General features: G+C 34.7%; 1 protein-coding gene across 2 annotated transcripts in view; it reads right to left on the bottom strand.

The window, feature by feature from the left end:
• LOC120636691 overlaps window positions 1–22654 on the bottom strand; it is a 37998-nt gene extending 15344 nt beyond the window's left edge. For both annotated transcript variants that reach the window (XM_039908261.1, XM_039908262.1), the window contains exon 1: window positions 22527–22654. In XM_039908261.1, coding sequence (XP_039764195.1) covers window positions 22527–22595 — 69 coding nt within the window. In that variant the 5' untranslated portion in view covers window positions 22596–22654. The remainder of the gene's footprint in view (window positions 1–22526) is intronic.
• Window positions 22655–22870: the final 216 nt, after the last annotated feature.

Here is a 22870-nt window from a genome sequence, read left to right as displayed (position 1 = left end):
CTATCCTGGAAAATGAATGAATGAATCTTGGATTATGACCCTTATGCCGAGCCGATATGAGCAAGCGTGATGGTAACTATTATAATATAACTAACTTTATTGTGTTGTTGATTTTTAATTTGTCTCCGTTACACATTAATATTTTTTTTATATACGACGTGTATTGAATTGTACGAAATATTGAATCCTAGATATGATTCGTTAATTCTTTTTTTCAACTAAGCCTCGGAATCATTCGCTGCCTTGGTTTGCAATATAAATGAAAAACTACTCTCTCGAACTGAACAAACTCGAACTTATATTTGCGGTAGGTATGGTACGTATGGTTAAATCAATATTGTATTTCGCTTTGTCAATAATAAGCTTGTGACTTTGGTTAATATAATCCGATTGCACGACGATAATGCGAATTTTAATATGCTTAAAATGTAAAGCGGATTATTTCGGTTAATTAATGTAGTGTTTTGTGATGTCAAACGCTGAGCTCACGCGTTGAAAAAACGTTATACGGCCAACTCTGTGCTGCAAGCAAGAGCAAAGCAACTTTTATGTGTAGGTATACTCACAAATATATAAATATAAAACACATTTAACCACAAGAGGTTGGCAGTGCCTCTGGTACACTGGTCTATTAATGTCCCATTGCAGCAACGCTGATACACTGTGGGTTGGCGGGCATTTTATGGCTAACACCTATCCACGTGACGTCTTTTTTAGCTTTTATTTAGGTAAACTTAAAAAGTAAAACATTTACCATATATACTCGTAATATGTCATTTCAATCGTTACAGCTAAAACGCAAGAGATTTAAAGAAAATCCAAAAAATAATGTTCGGTCCGGGTATCGAAAGAATGTAAGGAATGGTTAGCAAATCACGGAACATGAGATCCTGTAATCCGTTCTCAACAAAACACTTTACAAAATTTAGTCGGAATAATTTTAACGTCAATATGCCGTCTATTTCTAACTTACATCAAAGCTCACATAAAGGACTTATAGATTCGCAACTGGCTTGGCTATATTATAGTCGGTAACGCTCGTTGTTACTATAAAAACTTATTTCATTTTTTTAGGAGATATAATGATTTTTTTTCGATAAAAAAAATCGTGAGCCCCAAGAAAAAACCTACTGAGCCTACTACTTCCTGAGCGCTTCCGGGAGGCCTATTTAATAGCTATGGTTCATTCTTAAAAAAATTCTATAATTATCGTTTTTATTAATACTACATTGCAATAAAATCATTTGTCGTAGGTAAATCTGTACGAATTATAAAGAGTTTGTTTGTTGTTTGAATGTTTCCTTGTTTGTTTGTTTAGGCGAGCTAATCTCTGAAACTACTAGCCGGATTAAAACTACGGATAGGAAGTTATACCAGCAGGAGTTGGCCAAGGGGCAAGCGATGTGCGCAGTGGATTTAGGAAGAAAGTTTGTAAAATACTTAAACGTTGCTTGCAACGGAGGAGAATATATTATATACTTTTATCACACATACCCGGAAATATTTAAATTAAATTCCACCACACCGGCCTGAGAAAATTATAACACAGGGCCTTTCCACAAATTCCACTTATAAGATCACACCAATTACCACCGCGCCAGGGAGGATGACATCGGAGTATATGAATCGAAGGTAAACAGTTACCAGCCAACTGTGAGGCTAATGTAAACATAGGTTCGAATATTTGTAATTTCAATTATTTTTGGACTGTGGTTCCTAAATCGGTATGTGGTAAAATAATATTCGATACAGATTACAGCGGACTAACTGAAAGCTTATGAGATGGATATCGATTGATATCAATAAGCGGTGGTTATTTCAACAGCCTAGTTGGTCTTGTGGTTAGTTTGTTCGTCAAATGTCAAATGGAAATGTAGATACGTTTCCGCCTGTTGGTTTGTTGTTCAACACTCCCGTTTTTGTTGTTTGCTTATCCTTTAGGTTTGGTAGTATTTTTTTTTTAATTCGTACCATAACCTGGTAGTTTATACCATGGTAGTTTTATTGACAGCCGATTGGTGCAGTGGGCAGTGACCCTGTTTAATGAGTCCAGGGCTGTGCGTTCGATTCCCACAACTGGAATAAGTTTGTGTGATGGTTTTCAGTGTATGGGTGCTTATCTGTATATTATAAGTATTTATGTATATTTTTCATAAAAACATTCATCAGTCATCTTAGTAGCCATAACACAAGCTACGCTTACTTTAGGGCTAGATTGCGATGTGTGTATTGTCGTAGTATGTTTATTTATTTATTATTACCTGAGTGAAAAGTGGCTTCATTACGGCCGATCAAAATAGGATTAATTCTGCATGAAAACGATATGAACCACATAGTGCGGGATGGTGTAGAGGCAGTTGAATTAAATATGTCCAGAACATCAAAGACAGCGAAATAGTAAATAACGATATCAGAAAATTTAAAATTATATGTTGAGGTATGAACATTATATACCATTTGCAGACTTTGTACTGGAAAATGGTAACTGTACAAATATTGTACCAATTACTAAATTGCCTTGTAAATCGCAAAAACATGCTTCGCGGAACTAAAGACAGACATTTGACAAACATGCAAAACAGTTTATTACCCACGACACTCTAAACCGAGTTATATTAATAAATCAATCAATCAGTATTTAGAATGGAGATCTTACTATAATTGTCGTGGCATTATATCCATTGATTTAATATCTGATTATATCCTTAAGTTAAAATATAACAAGACTTATCAGACTTTTTTAACTCACAGAGAATGTCCTGTATGAAATCCTTATTTACCATCAAGGCTTTCACTGTGCCCTTTGTAATGTTTCCCAATGTCTAATCGAGTTAATCGAGAGTATTAAGACAAAACTTCGCTCTGAACCCTGGTTTTTAAAATTTAAACGACCAAATAATAAATTAATGACCTGCATCAATTTTATGAAGGGGTATTTATATTTGGTCATGTACTTATGCACTCTGGTATTTCTGAATAAAATCAGTGCGAAATTGCTTGCTTTGTGAGTGTGGTATTGACAAAGGCACAATAGAGTATATAATATTCTTCAATCGCAGCAAATATTCAACACCTCTATGATATGCTACGGCGGTATCCCGCGTCCAAACTATTTTCCATTGTTCCCTATTTGCCGAAACTCTGAAATATGTTTTGTGTAATTATGTTAATTTGATATTATATTATGATATTAATATGTTTGCAGATTTAGGATCAAGAAAATATTTTTTTTGGTAAGGTGTGCCAATCTTGGGACCAGATACTCGTACATTTATGGAACATCTCTTTTCTAACCAAGGCAAGGTTTCAGACGTAAAATGGTTAAAATTGTACGGGCTTTTTATATATTGTGCATAGTATTTATGTCCGTCCATCTTTAACAGCCGTGCCTTTGTATCGGTTAGCTTTGTGTGTACAAGTTGATCTGACAAAAATTTATTGACGAGAAAAACCTACTTTGTTAAACATCTAAAAAGCACGAAATATTTCTTTAACATTTGTAAGTGAGTGCCAAGTAAAATGTAAATTACTAAGTATAAATATATTTATATTTATACAGTTTTGTTTTTTTACAAACTAGGAAATTACCTAGTAATTTTTTACATTAATATACAAAAAAAAAAACATACAGTCCAATTGAGAACGTCCTCCTTGTTTATATAAAATATGAAAATATTTGAACTGCATATTGAAAATATTACATTTATTATCGTTATTGAGGTATGCCTACCGGTGCTCGGTGTACCTTAATAGATCACATATTACAAAATAAACCGCAAATTCGTATATACCTAATGGTATGAGCGAATCTGTGGTTTGTTTATTTACATTAAAAGTTCTCTTGTTTGTATTTATTTAGTCAAATTGAAAATAAATTTTTGTCGAATAAAAATATACAAATATTTCAAGTTTGCTTTACTAACTGATATAAATTGAGCGATTGAGCATTTGGAATAAAATTAAATAAATAAAATATTCAAACAAACAAATTGTAATAAATAGTACTAATAATCAGTTAGGATCAAAGAACTTATATCGATACGACATCAGTTGTTGAGAATTCCCGATTCCTGAACGTGAACTGTAGGTCTTGGTAGGAGGAATGTCAATATCAGTGGTGATATAAATAGGGAATAAAATGATGATGGTGATAACCGGTGATGGTGGGAAAAACAAGCATAGGTAAAACTTAAAATTACAGTTGGTAGAAGTTTAAAAGGTGATTCTTTTCTCTTACACCTAATTATGAGAAGAAGTAATCGTTTATAAAGGAAAGTTAAACAAACAACCAGTATTATTGACGAGAGTCGTTGAAACGTGCTTTCTTACAAAGTATGTTTTTACTTGCATGATTCTAACCACAAGTTGCAAACGAGATGAGAATATTTCATTAAAATTAAACATAGTTGCTAGAAGCTGTGATAAGCACCATTAAAAGCAACAAATAATAACAGTTAAAGATTACGCATGAAAATTCTTTGCTGAAGCTTTAGAAATATCTATCTATTAGATCAATGAAATATGAATAAACCTATTTATATTTTCTTCTAGTGTAGGTAAATCACTATAAACTTTATAAAACTATACAAACCTATTACCCCATAGTAAAATTCCATATGACATAATGCTGTGAAAGAAACTTAAATAGACTAGCCTAGCAGTTTCTGTGTCTATCATGTAGCGTATCTGCTTCGATATATTATTTACATGAGGGCCCCATTGAAATTTAGCATCTAACGTTATTTCTAGAAATACTGTTGTATCCACCGGATTCAATTCCTCATTATTAGGTAGTATAGTGGTTTTCACATGTTTAACATTTGGTCACGTTAATTATGACAAATGCTTACCTAGTACAATAACTCACATAATACCTAGTAACTAACATAAATATCGAGGTTCAAAGTAAATAAATAACTTTGACATATATGCACTTTTTTTAATTAGGTGGGCCTAACCCAATCTTTCTAACATTAGTGCCGAGGGTCTAAAAACTCAGTGAGAAAACCCTATAAAAATAAGAAATAATTTCTTTAGTTTTATCGAGTTAAAGACGTTACGTTCCATCATCAGACTCAGCGACCAGAGTCTGATGATGGAACTGGGAAGTACCTACCTGTTACAGACATTCCGCAAAGGCTTCTAGTAATCCCCACGAATCTGCCCCTATGATGAGCGTTGGCGAGATTTAACAATTATTATCACAATTAAGTGATAATATCAGCGACCGATATGGTTAAGTGGCTTTTTGATGCACACTGGTGCACAATGCAAACTTCCCGTAAAGAGCTGTAACCACTGAAAATATAAATTCTAAGAACGTTTTGTCCGACACGAGAATTAAAACGCAAGAGAGAAAGACGCCATCATTCGTCGAAGCGAGATGGCTATTATAGAATGAATATAAACTTTTTCAGATGGGGAATGGGGATCGTTTCTTTATTCAAATTACATTTCAACCTATCGGGGTTATAGATCTATGTACAACATTACGACCCCACTAATTCTTATGAATGCCTACATCGATTCCTACATAAACCTTATAGGTATTGTGGGAATTATTGAGCAAGTGTCGAGTTGTGTGAAATATCTGTGATCCACAGTGTCATGTCTCACGCCGAACGGCCTACCTCAACCAATTTCACAGACAACTCGAGAATTATAAATGTGTTCATACGTCAATGTTTTGCATGAGCGCACCGCCATCTAAAGTCATTAATCCTACACCTAATGTTATCTTCCAAAATAATATAGCTATTTGCAAATAAACAACATTTATTTATGTACTTAATTACCATATTATAACCTAACCCTTTATGAACGCGTACCATTTTAAATGCTTTGCTAACTCTGTTTGAAGATGGATTGGTGATTTTTTTGCCATCCTTTGTTTCAAAAACTATGCAGTTTATAAATTATTTCTAAAACGTACAAACGTTAACGTAATACATATTAAACAGCAATCACTAAACACAAAAATTTTGTTATACGGTTCGGTTTTACGAATCGGTCGTATAGTAATTATCGATTCCACTATTTCTTTCAAAAAACCTCGGTGCGTGAATCCCTCTCGCACTTCCAAACGCAAATTACTCTCAGAGGGAAATCATTTTAGGTACAGAACTGATAACAGGCCACCTGTGAAATTCTTATTTGTCTTTGATTTTTGTCATTCTAACCCACGATCCCAAATTCGAACTTAAATGTAAACACAGCTGATATAGATTTGGAATTTCACCGAAATTTTTATACGAAAAATTTAGAAAACTAAGATGAAGAAGAAAACTTTGTACCTACTGATGATTTTCTAAAAGTATTGACGCCAGGAGAAAGTTATGGACCAAGAAATCTTTGATTATTTTAAAAAAAATCCCCCGCCACGTCCTTCTATCTATCTGGGCGCGAAACACTGAAAAACTACCGAACGGGTTTTCATATATTTTTCACTAATGAACAGTATAACTCATGCATAAGGTTTTAGTGTATATTTTTTTTTTATAAAGTGACAGAAATATAGCGATGTTTGTTAAAGATGTTATACCCACTAGGAACTTTACTGATGTACACCGCGAAAATGATTGATGGTACTTAAAAATAATCAATAATGTTTAAAGTAATCATGATTATCTTAAAAAATCTTCAAGGTTATATGTCTAACTGTTATGGTTAAGTCACAAAAACCGCTTTTGGTTCTAATTTGTCAATCAAAACAATCGAAATATGGTGACATCCTATTATGATATTTAGATAGATTATGTAGCAGCGAACCTTACACCTATCGTGTAGAAGTTACGACGAGTAAACAAATGCTAAGAGCAAGAAAAATGCCGCGGGCCGCACGGCCGCGTATAATATTGGAAATAAAACTGGACCCGGTGGCGCTGCAATTAGATTCTAGGTTTTTTAGGATATTAAAACCTGTAATAACCGATTTGGTGCAGACGAAGTTACGCAGGTCAGATAGTTGCAGGTTAGAAAAGTTTAAGTGACGTTAATTGTGATTGTTAACCGAGACGAAAAACAAACCAATCTCCATAAAAAATCTAGAAACAGAACAATATTTTTTTCATTTCTGGCCACAGTAGGTCACTAGTGTATATGCATTGTATATTAGATTATTTTGTATACTCGTAAATATTTATTTTCACTCCGTTAATTTGCTTAAAATTCACGACGATTGATTAAAATAAACGTAGCTATATTCAAGAGGGAATATTATGTGTTTCCCAATATTTTCCATTAACTATCCACTAAGAAGAACTGTAGAAATTCATTTCTTCTATTTTTTTTTCAGGCTATAATATTTGTTAATAAGCTTACCAAAAATTATTGCAAATTACAGTGAAAATTATTTTGATTTTAACTTTTAAGCGTTAACTTTAGAATTTAAAAGCACATCATCGCCATTCGTTTAAATCGTAAAAGTAGCGTATAAACGTACGTTCGCAACGTAACCAACCAGTGATCTTTGCCTGTCCTAAAAGATACAATTGAAATATATTTATAGTTAAAAAAATGAAAAACATGCTGGATATAAAAAAATCAAACTAATTTAATATAGTAATATAACCTATTAGTTTATTTAAAAATTTATAAAAGAATTTAAAAATATTATTTTTCAAATCGAAATTGGAACAATCTTATCAAATTTGCACGCTCTATTTTATTTTCTAAGTTTCATCTGTATTTGTGTTTAATTTGCATAAAATGTGTGTGTGCAATAAAGACTTCAAACAAACAACCAAACAACAAACAAATTATTATATTGTCATCGGTTTTCGATATATTCACAAAGTTTGAACGAAATTAGACCGTTTGAAGGGGGTCAAAATCAAGTTCAAAGTTGTCGGTTACAAACATACAAACAAACATAGACTTGAAGCTAATATAAAGCATGTAAAAACAACAACATAAAATAAAACAGTACAGTTTTGACTTCTTTTTTTGAATATTTTACCATGTAAAGTAATGAGGTGTTTTCCACCCGCAATTTAGATAAAGGACGCCAATTTTCTGAACATGAGATATGAAAAAAGACATACTCTTTAGTATATTGTTATTTTACTTTTATAGACTCACTATTTATAAAAATACTTGAATAAAATTCTCTCAGAAATTCCTCCTGCTTTTCGTGGTGCTGTTTACAATCGAATCTTTTAATAGCTTGTCGACTTTGATCCATTAGGCAACTCGTTTCTATAGGTACTAACCGTAATTGGACGCAAGGTGAGGATCATTTTGCGTAAGCCTTACAAAGGAGTTTGTTAGTGAGAAATAAATATATAAAAAATAAAATATTGCGGTGTTAAAAAAACACGCGTTTGAGAATAGCTTCTTGGTTCCACCATCAGATTCCTCTAAACTGATTTTACCTTATAACATTTTATTAGTCTAGAGTTTGCATGTTCAACTACGGATCACGGCACCTAGGGTTCCATTCCAGGTTTCAGCCAAGAATTGTTGTGTACTGGAGTTTTCTGTTAGAAATCCTGAGTAGTCACCACCCCAATAGTTAGGAATTAGTGAGACTCGAAGAGCACGGTAAGTTGACGTTGATCCAGCCAACCAACCTGCATAGAAGCAGCGTTGTGTGTCATTACTAAAACCCTCGCTCGGAGCTGATATGTAGGACTGAATAGGCAAGTAATGATGTTTATAGTGATGATAATGATGACTTTTGATGCATAGCATACCCACATTTACAATCATTGTGTATGATTGTGTGTTTGTGTGAGTGGCTTAAAATCATTATGATTGTCAGCTGTACCAAGTCTACCCTACTCGCTAAATAGACAATATTTTTTAAAGAACGTATATCGAGAGAAAATCGGACCTCATAATTTTATTTCGTAACCAAATCCGATCAAACCTTGCTCAATAATTAAGTTCAAAGACGTACATTTCATTATAAAATAAATACATTTTAACAATGCACAATCGAACTTGTTTCTAGTCCTAGCTCGGTATAATGGTACCATAAAGACTTCTTTCTTCACTAGGAGGAAGGAGTGTTACATAGTGAATCCACTATGCCGTTTATCGGAAATATGAATGCCTGAAGTAGGGAGATGAAGTTGAATATGCTATGATATATTGGATGATGAGGTGAAGGAGACATGATGTTGATAATAGGATCTAGTGGTTATCCAGATCCTATTTTTATGCCTTTTAAGGAAATCTATTCTTGTGAACTCGTTGCTTCTGAAACTTTAAAAGTCTTGAGTTATTATAATAGGACAACAAGGTTGGGGTCTTAGCCTCTGGATGATCGTGTGCCAGTATTATTTAAGAAATTATAAAACCTTACGGAGAGATCTTTGATAGGGCCCAGTTGGTTTAGTTAAACAGCATTAAACGTCAGTCGCGAATGCAATATTGGTTTTGAATATAATAAACCTCAGTAACTTGTTTGGTTATCCCTAATCCAGGTAGGTATATTCGGGTAGGGCATATTACTAGCGGCGAGTTCGATAAATAGCGGATAAGTTCACTGTGAAACTAAAGTATCTAGTAGAATTGGATGCTGAACATTGCCCACACATAAAGGCCGACATAAAGGCAGGCATGGAAAGATCCAGACTTATGAATACATCTTACAAAGTTCTGCAGTATGCCCATCAACCTGAGGCGTAGGTGTTAAGCCTATGCCTGCAATTATACCAGTAACTAAGCCGTTATGACAGTGGGTAGTACTTTCCCAGACGGACTTTGTCAAGTGATTCATGAAGCTCTACTACTGCTACAACAACTGCCTACGCTTAGTGCTTACTTTATAGATGTAACCTTCTGGTTTCTTCATCAGAGCAGCTGAATGAAACCAAATTTTTGAAGTTATACTTCTTTTGGCGCGTTAGGGAAAAATGCTGAGAGTAAGTTTTGATGATGCGCGCGAACACCGTCACAAAAAACCGACACCCTGATTTACCTATAAGGTTTGACAGTGTACACTTTTAATTGTCAAAGTCTGCGGGCTCATTCCGGTTATTTAATTTTACATAAATCGCAAATTTTAATGTTTGGTGAAACTTGGTAGTCCTATAACCTATAATGAGTCTATTAGTATTTCAAATTTAATTATATTTTATTTTAGTATTCCAAATTTTATTATTTTTTTAATTAATTTAATTATAGTATGTGCATTTCTTTTAATATGGAGAAATTTTTTTTTAGTGATATTTAAATAAACTTTATATAACGAAATAATGCGTTAGAATAAAACTTTCAATGTATTTAATACCTTTTTTCTGTTAGTGTCCTATTTTTCTACTAACGTAGAATAGGGCGAAAGATAAAATTCTTAAAAGATTTTTATCTTGTTACGCTCAAGAAGTATAACTTCTAACGCGTGTATATAAGTAGACACACGTTTTTTTTATTTTGTCAAATAGATGGCGATTTGTGTATTGTCGTAGAATATATTTATAATAGATATTTTAAGTTATATAAAACAAGTTCAAACAATTATTTTCAGTTCAATAGTCTTAAGAGCACACATTAGATGTCGAAGAGACTTAGTGTTACGCATCAGTTACCTGGTTGCATAGTATGCGCTGGTTCTTAGTTACTTATTGAGACTTATTTTGTTACTATACTGACTTTGTTGTTTACGGAGTTTTATTCCGAAGGCAAACAGCTTACAACTAATAATTTTCGCATGCACGTATCTCGTTCTTATTGATAGTGTATTTCATACAATGAAATCTAACAAGAACTTAGTTTCAAATAAACGATGTTTTACTGAGAAAGATTTCTTTATTTTATTTCCTGAGATTTTTTACATAGAGATCTTTATAGTTAAATTTCATTTGTCACTTTTATTTTCATAACAATATTGTTTATTTATAAACATTAAGTTAAAATAATAAATTTGGGTGTTGCACTATTCCGTTTTATGTCATGTTGCTTCAACCAAAGGAAGTCTGTAGGAAATAGCTAAGGCTGCCTTTGCGCATATTTTTTGTATTACTTATCGTTTGTTTTGTTAACCTAGCTTTCTATTTGTATGTGCAATAAACACTTCTTCTATTCTATTACTTCTATTAGTTAAGCACTGAGTTAATACAAAAATCTGTAAGGAACGGTAAAGGAATTCCTGCTTCAGAGGGTAGGGAAAAATCTGATGTCAAGAAATGAAATCATAAATACCTATTTGAGTATTATTATAATTATAGACTGCAATCTCACCTAGTGGTAATCATCAATCAATCAATCAAAGATAGAATAAAAAAAGCACAAAAGTAAAAGTCATTTTTAATGTATGTCACCCTAAAAACTAGCGATTCCCAGCAATTCCGTCTGCATCTGACTCGTAACATGTAATTCTTCCCCGTGCCGCGCCTACATACTCAAATCTATTGCATCGCATCGCCCACCTGTGAATTCAATTCGTTTTCTGGGCTCCTAAGAATCGTCGTTGCGTTATTCTAGCCTGTAACCTTCTTAATGTACCTATAAGCTAAACTAACAATACCGTTATAGTGATGCGCAGACGAAGTTGCGGGCATTGACTGCTACTTAATTAGATATAGTAAGAATGTAGTTAAATAGAAAATTCACTGTAACCACAGAATAATTAATATCCTCTGAAGTAGTAAAGTGATCGAAAGATAATTATTTTCTGCAGTATGATACCTATCTTAAACAGGAAGATAGTAAAGAAGGCGAGTAAATTAAAGAGGTACATACCTTTTCGCCAATTTCTATTAAATACATTTTAAGTAAATAAAGATTTTTTTTTTATTTTACTTCAACGTATTTTTTTTGGTTAGACATCAATGTGGCTCTTTGTTGGGAAGGTGGTAAGTAACCAGACCAGACCAGAGAAAATTTAGAAACTATAATTTTACAAATACCCGTGCGTGGGATCGAAACCGGGACATCCCACTGGGGTGTTATAAGTTTGACGTGTCTTTGTGTGTATGAGTGTTTATGTGGGTGCATGTGTATGATTGTGTGTGGAGGGGGTTGATATGTGTGGGTTTCATATTTTGTTGTTTGGGTTTGTGGCTGTGTAGGTGTGTGTCTGGGTGTGTGACAATTCCTTCAATATGGGTGTCAAATGAAAAGCCTTGAATAGTACAATACTGTACACTTTGATAAATTACAAATTCAAGAGCACCTCAACGTGGTTTAGCAGTATTTGTCTTTGTAGCGATGGTGGTAAGTAGATACTGAAGCCACCCACCCGACCAGACCAGAGAAAAGTTAAAACTATAAATTCACAAATACACGTGCGGGGGATCGAAACCGTGACCTCCCACTGGGGTGTTATAAGTTTGACGTGTCTTTCTGTGTGGTGTGTGTATATATTTGTGGCTATCTTTGTTTTAATGTGTGTTGATGTGTTTGTTTTTTATGTGTGTGGGTGTGTCTGTTTTTATGTGTGTGGGTGTGTCTGTTTTTATGTGTGTGGGTATGTCGGTCTATGTGTGTGAGTGCTTGTGGTTGGGAGTGGGAGTTGGTTTCTGACAACTCCCTCAATATGGGTGTGCAATGAAAGGGGTTGAGCTAGCAGAATCTTGTACACTGGAAAGTTTTGTGTTTGTATTTTTTTTAATTTTTAATATAGTTATAACAAAGTTAATGATCCTAAATTTTAAAAACAAACAACAATATTTTTTTATTCTGTAATAGTCTTTTACTGCATTCTCACTTGACGGTAAGTGATGATGCAGTCTAAGATGGTAGCGGGCTAACCTGTTTGGGTTACAGCATAAATTCAAATTCAAATTCAAATTCATTTATTTCAAGTAGGCCTACTTTATAAGCACTTTTGAAACGTCAAGTATGCATGTTTGTGTGACTCTACCACCGGTTCGGAAAGCAGATTCTACCGAGAAGAGCCGGCAAGAAACTCAGTAGTTGCTCTTTTCCAACATCAACATTTACAATCATTTTGCTATCTTGCGGGAGATGAGAGCGAGGCTGGCTGCTTCCATTCTACCTTGTCATTGAGGAATTCATCAAATGTATAGTAACCTCGCTGTACTAGATGCGTTTTTACACATTTTTTAAATGTATGCATTGGTAGGTCAAGAATTTCCTTAGAAATCATGTTGTAAAAGCGTATACTCAACCCCACAAAGGAGTTCTGCACCTTTCGCAGACGATATGCAGGTATCACTAATTTATGACCGTTTCTGGTAAGTCGATTGTTAATTTCAGCTTTTGATTTATAAAGAGTAATATTTTGCCTCACAAAGACTATATTATTATAAATGTATTGCGAAGCTACTGTAAGAATACCTATTTGTTTAAATTTTTCACGAAGCGATTCGCGTGATCCAAGTTTATATATTGATCGTACGGCTCTTTTCTGTAGTATAAATATACTTTCAATATCTGCAGCTTTTCCCCACAGCAAGATCCCATAGGACATAATACTGTGAAAGTATGCGAAATAAACAAGCCTAGCTGTTTCAACATCGGTAAGCTGTCTAATTTTCCTGATTGCATATGCAGCTGAGCTGAGTTTACTCGCTAGGCTTTCTATATGGGTACCCCACTGTAGCTTACAATCTAAGGTCACTCCTAGAAAAACAGTGGAGTTTTCTATTTCAAGTGTTTCTCCATTTATTATGATGTTTTTATCAATTTTTTTTAAATTAGGCAAAACAAATTCCAAACACTTGGTTTTTTTTGCATTTAAAAGTAAGTTATTAACAGTAAACCAGTCTGACACATGTGACAAAGCACGGTTTACGTCGTCAAAATTATCTTTGTTTCTATCAGTCTTAAAAATGAGAGATGTATCATCTGCGAACAGTACAATCTCACAAGTGCCCCTGACATGGTGTGGCAGATCATTTATATACACCAGAAACAATAAGGGACCCAAAATTGAGCCTTGTGGGACACCCATTAAGGCAGATGATCCCTTAGACTTTATGTCTTTTACGCATACCCTTTGAACTCTATCACTTAGATAAGAGGCAATTAAATTGAGTGCAACGTTTTTGATGCCATAGTGGCTTAGTTTTAATAACAACGTTTTGTGTTCAACGCAATCGAATGCTTTGGACAGATCACAGAAAACACCAATGGCATTCTGCGAACGTTCCCAGGCATCGTAAATATGCTTTATGAGTCTTGCGCCTGCATCCGTTGTACTACGACCTTTAGTGAAGCCGTACTGCTCCGGATGAAGTAAGTTATTTACATTAAAATGATTTAAAAGTTGATAAAGTATAATTTTTTCAAAGACCTTACTAAGAGTTGGCAAGATTGAAATAGGCCTGTAATTGTTAAGGTCATTTTTATGACCGGATTTAAAAAGGGGTATTAATTTACTACATTTCATTAGGTTCGGAAAAATACCCATATCAACACATTCATTAAAAACTACAGCTAGATAAGGGGCAATAACGTCAATAATGTTAGAAATGACCATCACCGACATACCCCACAGATCACCGGTTTTTTTCAACTTTAATAACCTGAAATTCTTTACAATATCTATTGCAGATATATGTTTAAAATTAAATAAAACATTGCACTCTTTAACATTATCTCTCAATATACGCTGAGCTGCTATTGGTGAAGAGCTTAGAGAATCCAAAAAAAAAGCATACCAAAAAAAAAAAAAAAAATTTACGACAATGTAGCCATCACACATCGCCATCTATCCCCATAGTAAGCGTAGCTTGTGTTATGGGTACTAAGATGACTATATTAAATACTTGTAATATACAGATAAACAGACACTGAGAAACATTCATGTTTATTCTCGGAAAGCAAGATCGCTGTCCACTGCGCAAGCCGACTGTCGTACAGGTAAATTTGTTCCTAGAAAAGTTTCCTCGCGGAATTGTAATGATACGTTTAATCGATTTACGGTACGTCTATGTCGACGACGTGGTAACTAGCCACGTTTATAGCCTACCACCAGGGAAGCCAGGGAAAATTTGAAGATTAAAAATTCCCAAATAACCCCCGCCGAGGATCGAATCACCACTGCGCCACAGAGATCATCAAAAATCGAGGATAGACAACGTCTCTCGCGCGAAAGTCCGAAGAAGTTGTTTAGCTACACGGAGCAATCGTGCTAAAGGGCGGGACGAGCACAGAACACTTAACGGCAACAGGTAAGACAGCTCCTTTATTTTATACTAGCTGTTGCCCGCGACTTCGTCTGCTTTTGTTTCTATTTTTCGAAAGACATGTGCCTCATAAATGTGGCAGCACTTTATGTATTTAGGATAGCTAAGCCTGGTTAAAAATCGTCAAACACTTTAGTCCCTTCTCCCAAGAGAACTGAGCTTAATATCGGGATAAAAATCATCCTATATTACTTCTAATACCTTCAGGAATATGTGTACAAAGTTTCGTGATGATCGGTTTAGTAGTTTTTGCATGAAAGCGTAACAAACAAACTTACATTGACATTTATAATATTAGTTGGGATAGGGACCAAGAAGGTAGCCCACCTGATAGTAAAACCGTCGCACATAAACAAAGCAACACGGGCATGCAAGAAAAGTCCTGCAAAGTGTTGCTCTGTGACCATCAACCTGAGAAATAGATGCGATGCCTCATGTTCAATGACATCGGCAACCACACCCTTCAGACCAGAAAACAGCATTGTAATGCTGCTAGGCAGCAGAAATAAGCATGGTAGTAGACTTGTAGTACTTCCCCGGACGAGCTCTGTCACAAAATGCTCGGATAATACTTTGCTCCGATGGATCAACTTTTTCTCCGAGGCGTGGTAGTGGAAAACAGCAATTTCGTAATTCCAGGCTGATAGGTAGGTATTGTACGCCAAGAAAAAAAAGTACTATATAATCGAACGAGCGTGTGGCTCGTGATCGCCACACAAACAAATTGTCAAACAAGCCAATCACTAACCCAAAAATACAGTAAAGCCTGCCTTACGAAGCTTCTATGCAGCCTTGGCTTTGCTTGTGTGCGATCTCCCTTAAATGAAAAACATACTGCCAGTAGTGTCAGACCGCGCCTTTGTTATCGAGTCATTTTTACAATAGAGAGAGGAGTCGTGTTACGGAATTTTTACACGGATCTTTTCAGGCCAAGTTTTACCCTGTTTTTCACTCAGAAGCTGGACATGAGGATAGACAGGTAACCTTTAATACACCGTGAAGCCATTGTTTTATCGGACGTTCTCTTTTCATAAAACTAGTACAGGCGCAAATATTATAAGAGCCACGAATAAAGGAGTATATCGGATTACCAGATAAGGCCGATTTCAGCACATATTTAACCAACCGAGAAATAAGAGGGTATTGTTTGACGCTTGATCTATGCTCACCTTGTCGATGTTAGGGGTTATTAACTAACAATCTAGGTAATTAAGTATACTTTATTTTGCACCGTGGGAGGAAGTCGACCGAGTCCCGGGAGTCGCGTTTTCTCTTTGGTAAAACAGTGCTTATTAGGTTTCGTACCTCAAAGGTACCCCACCGCTAAGCCTTCGCTATCCGTCGAACCTTCATTCAGACCGTTTGGCTGTCAGTGGGCTTTATGCCTGTTTTTAATGAGTCGCAACGGGTAGATAGCTAAATTTTTCTAAGAATCTTTATTATTACCGCATCATCATCATTCATCGTCATTATCCGTCCATCATTGGCCCACTACTGGGCACGGGTCTCATCTCAATATGAGAAAGGTTTAAGCCGTGGTATGTTCAATTGCGAATTTGTTGACCTCGCACGCCTTTGCTTACACTACGAAGAACTCTCAAACATGCAGGTTTCCTCACGATATTTTTATACACCGTTAAAACAAGTGATATTTAATTGCTTAAATTAAAAAAAAAGCATAATATAACTCCGAAAAATTAGAGGTGCGAACGGAGAAAGAACTCCGTCTCGCCTAAAGGAAAGGCTTTCACCGCTCACAGAAGATTTGATGACATCAATCACGACATTGATTCACATCATCAAATTGTCTGTATTTGCCATTGGAGAACCAAAAAAAGGACACGTAACCACATAAAATAATTTTTTTTTGTTTTTTTGTACAATAATGACATACTGTTTGCCCTGTTCCCAAAAAAAAATTCGCAGGTACTTTCTAAGCAGGTCTAGTACATATTAAGTTATCTAGGGCTAAAGCAATCGATATCGTCGTTCAAGTGTTGCAAATTGCGTGGCTGAATATTCATACAATATGATAATAAAACGATTCGTAAGGAAAATTGAGTGACAAACACAAAAACATGAAAATAAGCTATAATCTGTGTAGATAATTTATGATTCATCAACAAGGTGATATTTCAACAACAAAAGAAGCTACCAATTAATTCTAAACAATTGTGCCTGAACCATTGATTGAATTATCAATAGCTTGATTTGCGTAGTGTGTGATGTATGTAGTGTATATATAGCGCACCTATTTATAAAATCAAATTCAATTCATATCACTACATTTGTTTATTATTAATCTATAAAAAATCTAATTTCGCTTAGCAAAAAACAAACAATATTACTTCAAATTTGCAAATCATCAAATAACTAGCTGTGACTCGCGACTTCGTCCGCGTTTGTTTCTGTTTTTAAAGCTTCCCGTAGGAACAGTTTATTTGAGAGATGTGTGGCAGTAGCTGCAGCAAAAAATAGTTGCTTGCGCTTGGTATGTTAACTGGAGTCAGTTAACGAATAAGACCCAGAAGTTTGAAGGAGAATTTAGTGTAGGTATGTCGGTTTCAGCTTTTATCACTTACAACGTATATCAACTATTAAGTTTGGAGAGTAGATATTAAAATATTATATAGATATAGTCTTGTTATAGTTTTTAAAATAACTTTTTTCAACAGCAAGTGTAGCTCTAAAATAACTGTTTTGTTTAGCTGCTGTCCTTCAATTTTTTAAACTCGCAATAATTTCTAATTTAAATGATCGATTAGATTGAATTAAATAGTACTTTAATACTAAACAAATACACTTGATGCTAAAATGATTTATTTAAATTGGAATTACCACAGCAATACAAATGTAACCAACTTTTGTTTCTACCGGTTAATTAATACAATTTCAGAAAACAAAAGCTGCTGTTGTGACTTAACCATGATAGTTAGATATAGGTATGTCCTCGTGTACTTTTTTGTAGGTAATAATGAGTACTTTAATTATGTAGTATAAAAAAAAGTAATAAGAAAAGTAGTGGTAAAGTAGTAAGTAATTATGTAGTTTATTTTATTATCTTTGTGTCACCTATAGTTTTCTCAGAGCACCTGAAGTAACGAAATTTTTATAGACAAAATTTTGCTACTTTTTTTTACATTATTGCAATTTTATTAAGGATCTCCTTTTGTCTTCTTTAAGATCTCTTTTTAAGTTACTTTGTGATAATTAAGCTTTTATTTGGTGAAGAAATAGTTAAAATAGGTCTCGTACTTTCGGAGCCGATTTGGTACGAAAATCCAAATAAAAAATCTTTCTTTCCCTTAAAGAGGAAACTTACAAATGGGTGTGCCATTAAAATTTGCCTCAGATAAGGAAATATGGACATTGTTTTCATGGAAGGTGTCACATAATAATCACATAGAACGCTGAGCACGCGACTGTTTATTAAAATCTACTTGATTTGACGTTGATTATTCGGGCCTATCGATCTTACCTATTATAACCTATACCTATAAGTTTATTACTGTAAACTTATCGTATTTTGTTAAACCTATTTTCTTTTTAGGGCTAGACTCTTTATATCACAGAAGCTGTGTACTTATATGTGACATCATTTATGTTCTGAACTTATGAAATGTTAATATCAATATTTGTATAGCAAAGCTAACTTAGCTTACCATCTAGGTAAGTGTATCATCATCACCATATCCATCAGGCTGAGATGATATGTCTCACAATATATACAGTGGGCACTAAACTTCTCTTATAGAATATTATGGCATTATAGGTTCTCAAAATTTAGAATTTTTTAAGGAAATAGATTGTTTATCTCGAACTTCGAACAGTGATTGTTATCACATATTGAAATACAATTGTCGTATTTAGAGTATAAAATTAATCACCGGATTAAAATTCCCTGAAAGATAACAACGTATTGCTTAGCAAGTGTGAATTTCAATGTTCAAGAGTGAACTTATGTAACTGCTGCGTTGGTCTAGTAGTTAGCATACTAAGCGCCTTGGGTTCGATTCCGGGGTCGAATTTCAAATTGTTAATGTTATAATGTATGATATTGAATTTGATAATTCTCGAAAACTCTAGCAACCTGTTGTCCTTTTCTAACACACTGCATCCCCGTTTTTTACCTTTCAGACATATTGTTTAGTGACATTTCTTATCGGTTTGGTCAGATCCCAGCCGAACTACATTGTTCTTAGTGGCCGAAGGTAACCTCTATTTAGTTTCTCGTTCTTACCCAAATCCTGCGTAAAAATAATCATACAGGTACGCAGACGCAAATCAGTTTCGCTGAAACGTTCGCAAAGCAATGTATAGTTAATACATAATATAATTTGTTACTTGTAGCCATCGCCAAACCGGATCGCCATTTCTTAAATGAGAACATCAGTGGACACAGAATTGATTACGCATTGGTACTGTAAGCAGTTGTATCAATTTGATAAGGTAGCATTTTATGAATTATATCTATACTTATAATAAAACTGTAACTGGAAGATTTCTGTACATTTAATATATTTTGAAAAATTTGATCGGGGGATGCTTTATAATCGACTAGCTGTTGCCCGCGACTTCGTCTGCGTTTGATTTTGTTTTTGATGTGGCATTCAATTTAGTTGTTGTTCTAAAAAAATTAAAGTATTCAGTATCGCTAAGCCTTAAATGAGGGGTTTGCTGCAGTCCGCTTATGAGTTATGTCCTCTATCTCCAACCACATTCAGATCTACAAAAGTTTGGGCAAAATTAAACACATACTATAACCTCTATACTTAGTACAAAAATATTTATTTAAATCAGTTATAATTTGTCGGAGTAAAATGGTGTCTGTCTGTCTGTCTGTCTGTCTGTCTGTCTGTCTGTCTGTATGTCTGTATGTCTGTCCGGGCATCACGTGAAAACTACTGAACGGATTAAAATAAAATTTGGTTTAGGTAGTAGTAGCTGGTATTCCGGGCCAACAAATAGAATACTTTTTATCCGATAAACAATAAGTTTCCTCCGGGAAACGGGATGATTTTTTTTATCAATTGTACTTCATAGCTTCGGTTTTTTTTTAATATGTGTTGTTTTTAAAAAGTGTATACTATCAAGCATGTATTGTCGAATTTAAATGAAGATCTGATAAATATTGTCGGAGATAAAGGACATAACTCTTCGCAGATACCAACAAGTCGCAAGGCATATGGTTCAACAATCGAATGCATGCGTACCATCTTACTAATATTATAAATGCGAAAGTTTGTGAGGGTGGATGTATGGATGGATGTTTTTTGTGTATATTTTACTATGGCTTTCTGTTAATTGGCTGTTATATAACGATGATTTCTAAATATGTCATACCGACTTAGAGTGAGACCTGTAGGTAGCGCTGTAATTCGTTTCTATGTTTTTTTACATATTAAAACCTCTTATAACCGATTCGGTGCAGACGTAGTTTGCCCGGGTAAGCTATATATTATAAAAACGGTCTTTTTGTAGTTAATAATTGATGGGCCAAGCAGATAGCCATCACCTATAAACAGAACAAACTTCACAGGGCATGAAAGGAATATATCCTGCCCAGTGGCGTGCATAGAGGGTATGCACAGGGTATGCAGATGATATAAAATGAAGAAAATCCCCAGTACGAGTTATAAAAAACTTAAGGATAGGCATTGTAAGAGTTATAAAAATCCTACCCATAAGTATTTATAACTCGTACTGGGGATTTTCTTCATTTTATATCATCTGCATACCCTGTGCATACCCTCTATGTACGCCACTGATCCTGCCAACCTGCCCTGCGTAGATGTGAAGGACCCATGAGTAACGACAGCGACGACGTCGCTGTCGGTACTCATCGGTCGGTGTATATAATATATCGGTCGCATAATATATCGGCATATAGCGGCAGAAATAAGCACAGTGGTAGTACTTCCCCGGACGAGCTCTGTCACAAAAAGCTCTACTACTACCTTAAACATAAGGGTATAGGAGCGGTGATAACCTAGAGGGTGAGGCTTCGGCTTTCCTTACGGGGGCCGAGTTCAATCTCAGACAGAAATTTTTGGAGTTTATGAGCGTTTTAATTGCAATCCTTAGGAAACCTTCACGTCTTACTGTTCTCATAGTATTCTCAAAGGCGTGTGAAGTATACCAATCCGCAGCCAGCCATTGTCCAGCGTGGTGGGCAACGTGCTAAGCCCTTTTCATTCTGAGAGGTGACCCGTTAGGCACATCTTCGTTAATCGCAATTTTAATATTTCCGAATTTCAGATAAAGTTTAACTACTATAATACAATCCGCACTTGGCCAGCGATATTTCTATAAACTCGATACCTTATAATTTCAGAAATTAGACACTAAGCTGAATCTATCAAAAATGGGGGGGGGTGTGTAGACTCCCTCCCTGGCGCGTTGGTCTGTGAGAGAACCGGGAACGATAATTTATAATTTTTAAAATAGTTTCTCCTGGGCTGGTGGAAGGCTAGTTACCACCCTACCGACAAAAATGTACCACAGCGATTTAGCGTTCCGTTACGCTTTCGGCTGGAAACCGATTAAGGGTTTAATATAACTGCCATAACGTTACATCTTAAGGTTGATCGCGATTTGAATATTTCCGAATTTTAGATAAAGTTTTACTACTATATTACAATCCGCTCTTGTCCAGCAAATGTACTCAGCCCTCGTGGCACATTTTAGCGTTAATCACATTTTTATAATTTCGAAAGCTTAGATAAAAACTACCTTCTATAGATACCTTGTAAATACCACTGTCACTGTAGTTACAGTGCACCGATCAAATCAATCGAATCCATTCTTAAGACTGTTTTGTCAAAACGGATATGAGCGAGTGAACATTTAAACGCTTATTGCTAATAAGATGGATTTGATCAGTTTACAAAGCCTCAGAAAGCTGTTATTTCGATCGAATGAATTTGAAAAGTTTTGCGATGCAATATTTCACAAATATAATAAATGTTAATCGCACTTTAACTGTAAGTATATGAATTGGAAAATTAGCCTTATATATTTTATATTAAGTACTCCATATCCAGGATAGTATTTGTCCTGGGAGAATGTTAAATGTGTTTGAGGAGTGGAGATTATCCGTGCTTAGTTCAAGAAAAGAATTCTTCAGTAAAACTTTACTTAACTTACGTATATGAATAAAAGTGTTCCTCTGATTACTTATATTATAATAATATAATATTAATATTTTTTTTTAATCGGTGAGGATGTTATATGCTCATATGTCTTTTTCATGTTTAGCCTACTTATCACCTTTGTAATCCAAAAAAACACTACTCAATTACAAAAATCATTTTTTTATGACGAACCAAATAAAGTAATGTTACTTCGCATTTTAAAATATTTTAACATTATTTTAACCGATAATTAAAAACTTTCTGAAGTTCCGTGTAAATATATGAACTAACTTACCATCGACAGTATGCTGGAGATGCAAGCAATGCTCACCAAGCATTGCGGTGCCCGGTTTTCTTTCGCCATATTCACACTTTATTGTAATTTTTTTTTTTAATTTTACATCTGCACACTACAAGTCACACCTTACACTGTGCGTGAAGGGACTATATCATTTCTAATCGTATCGCGATAATTATTATCACCGTTAATAAAGTTTATTATCTTTTCGAGTGTGTATTGATTAATTTCGCATATGAATTATTGAAATTCTCTTCCACAAATTATTTTTCGTAACTTTTCCGATAAATAATTGTAGGAGGTTTGAACTCGCTCGGCTGAGGAGAGCGCTGCTCTACCTG

Source organism: Pararge aegeria, chromosome Z (genome assembly GCF_905163445.1).
Source record: "Pararge aegeria chromosome Z, ilParAegt1.1, whole genome shotgun sequence".
NCBI classification, from domain to species: domain Eukaryota; kingdom Metazoa; phylum Arthropoda; class Insecta; order Lepidoptera; family Nymphalidae; genus Pararge; species Pararge aegeria.
The sequence above is the reverse complement of the archived record's forward strand: the minus strand, read 5'-3'. Positions and strand labels throughout refer to the sequence as shown.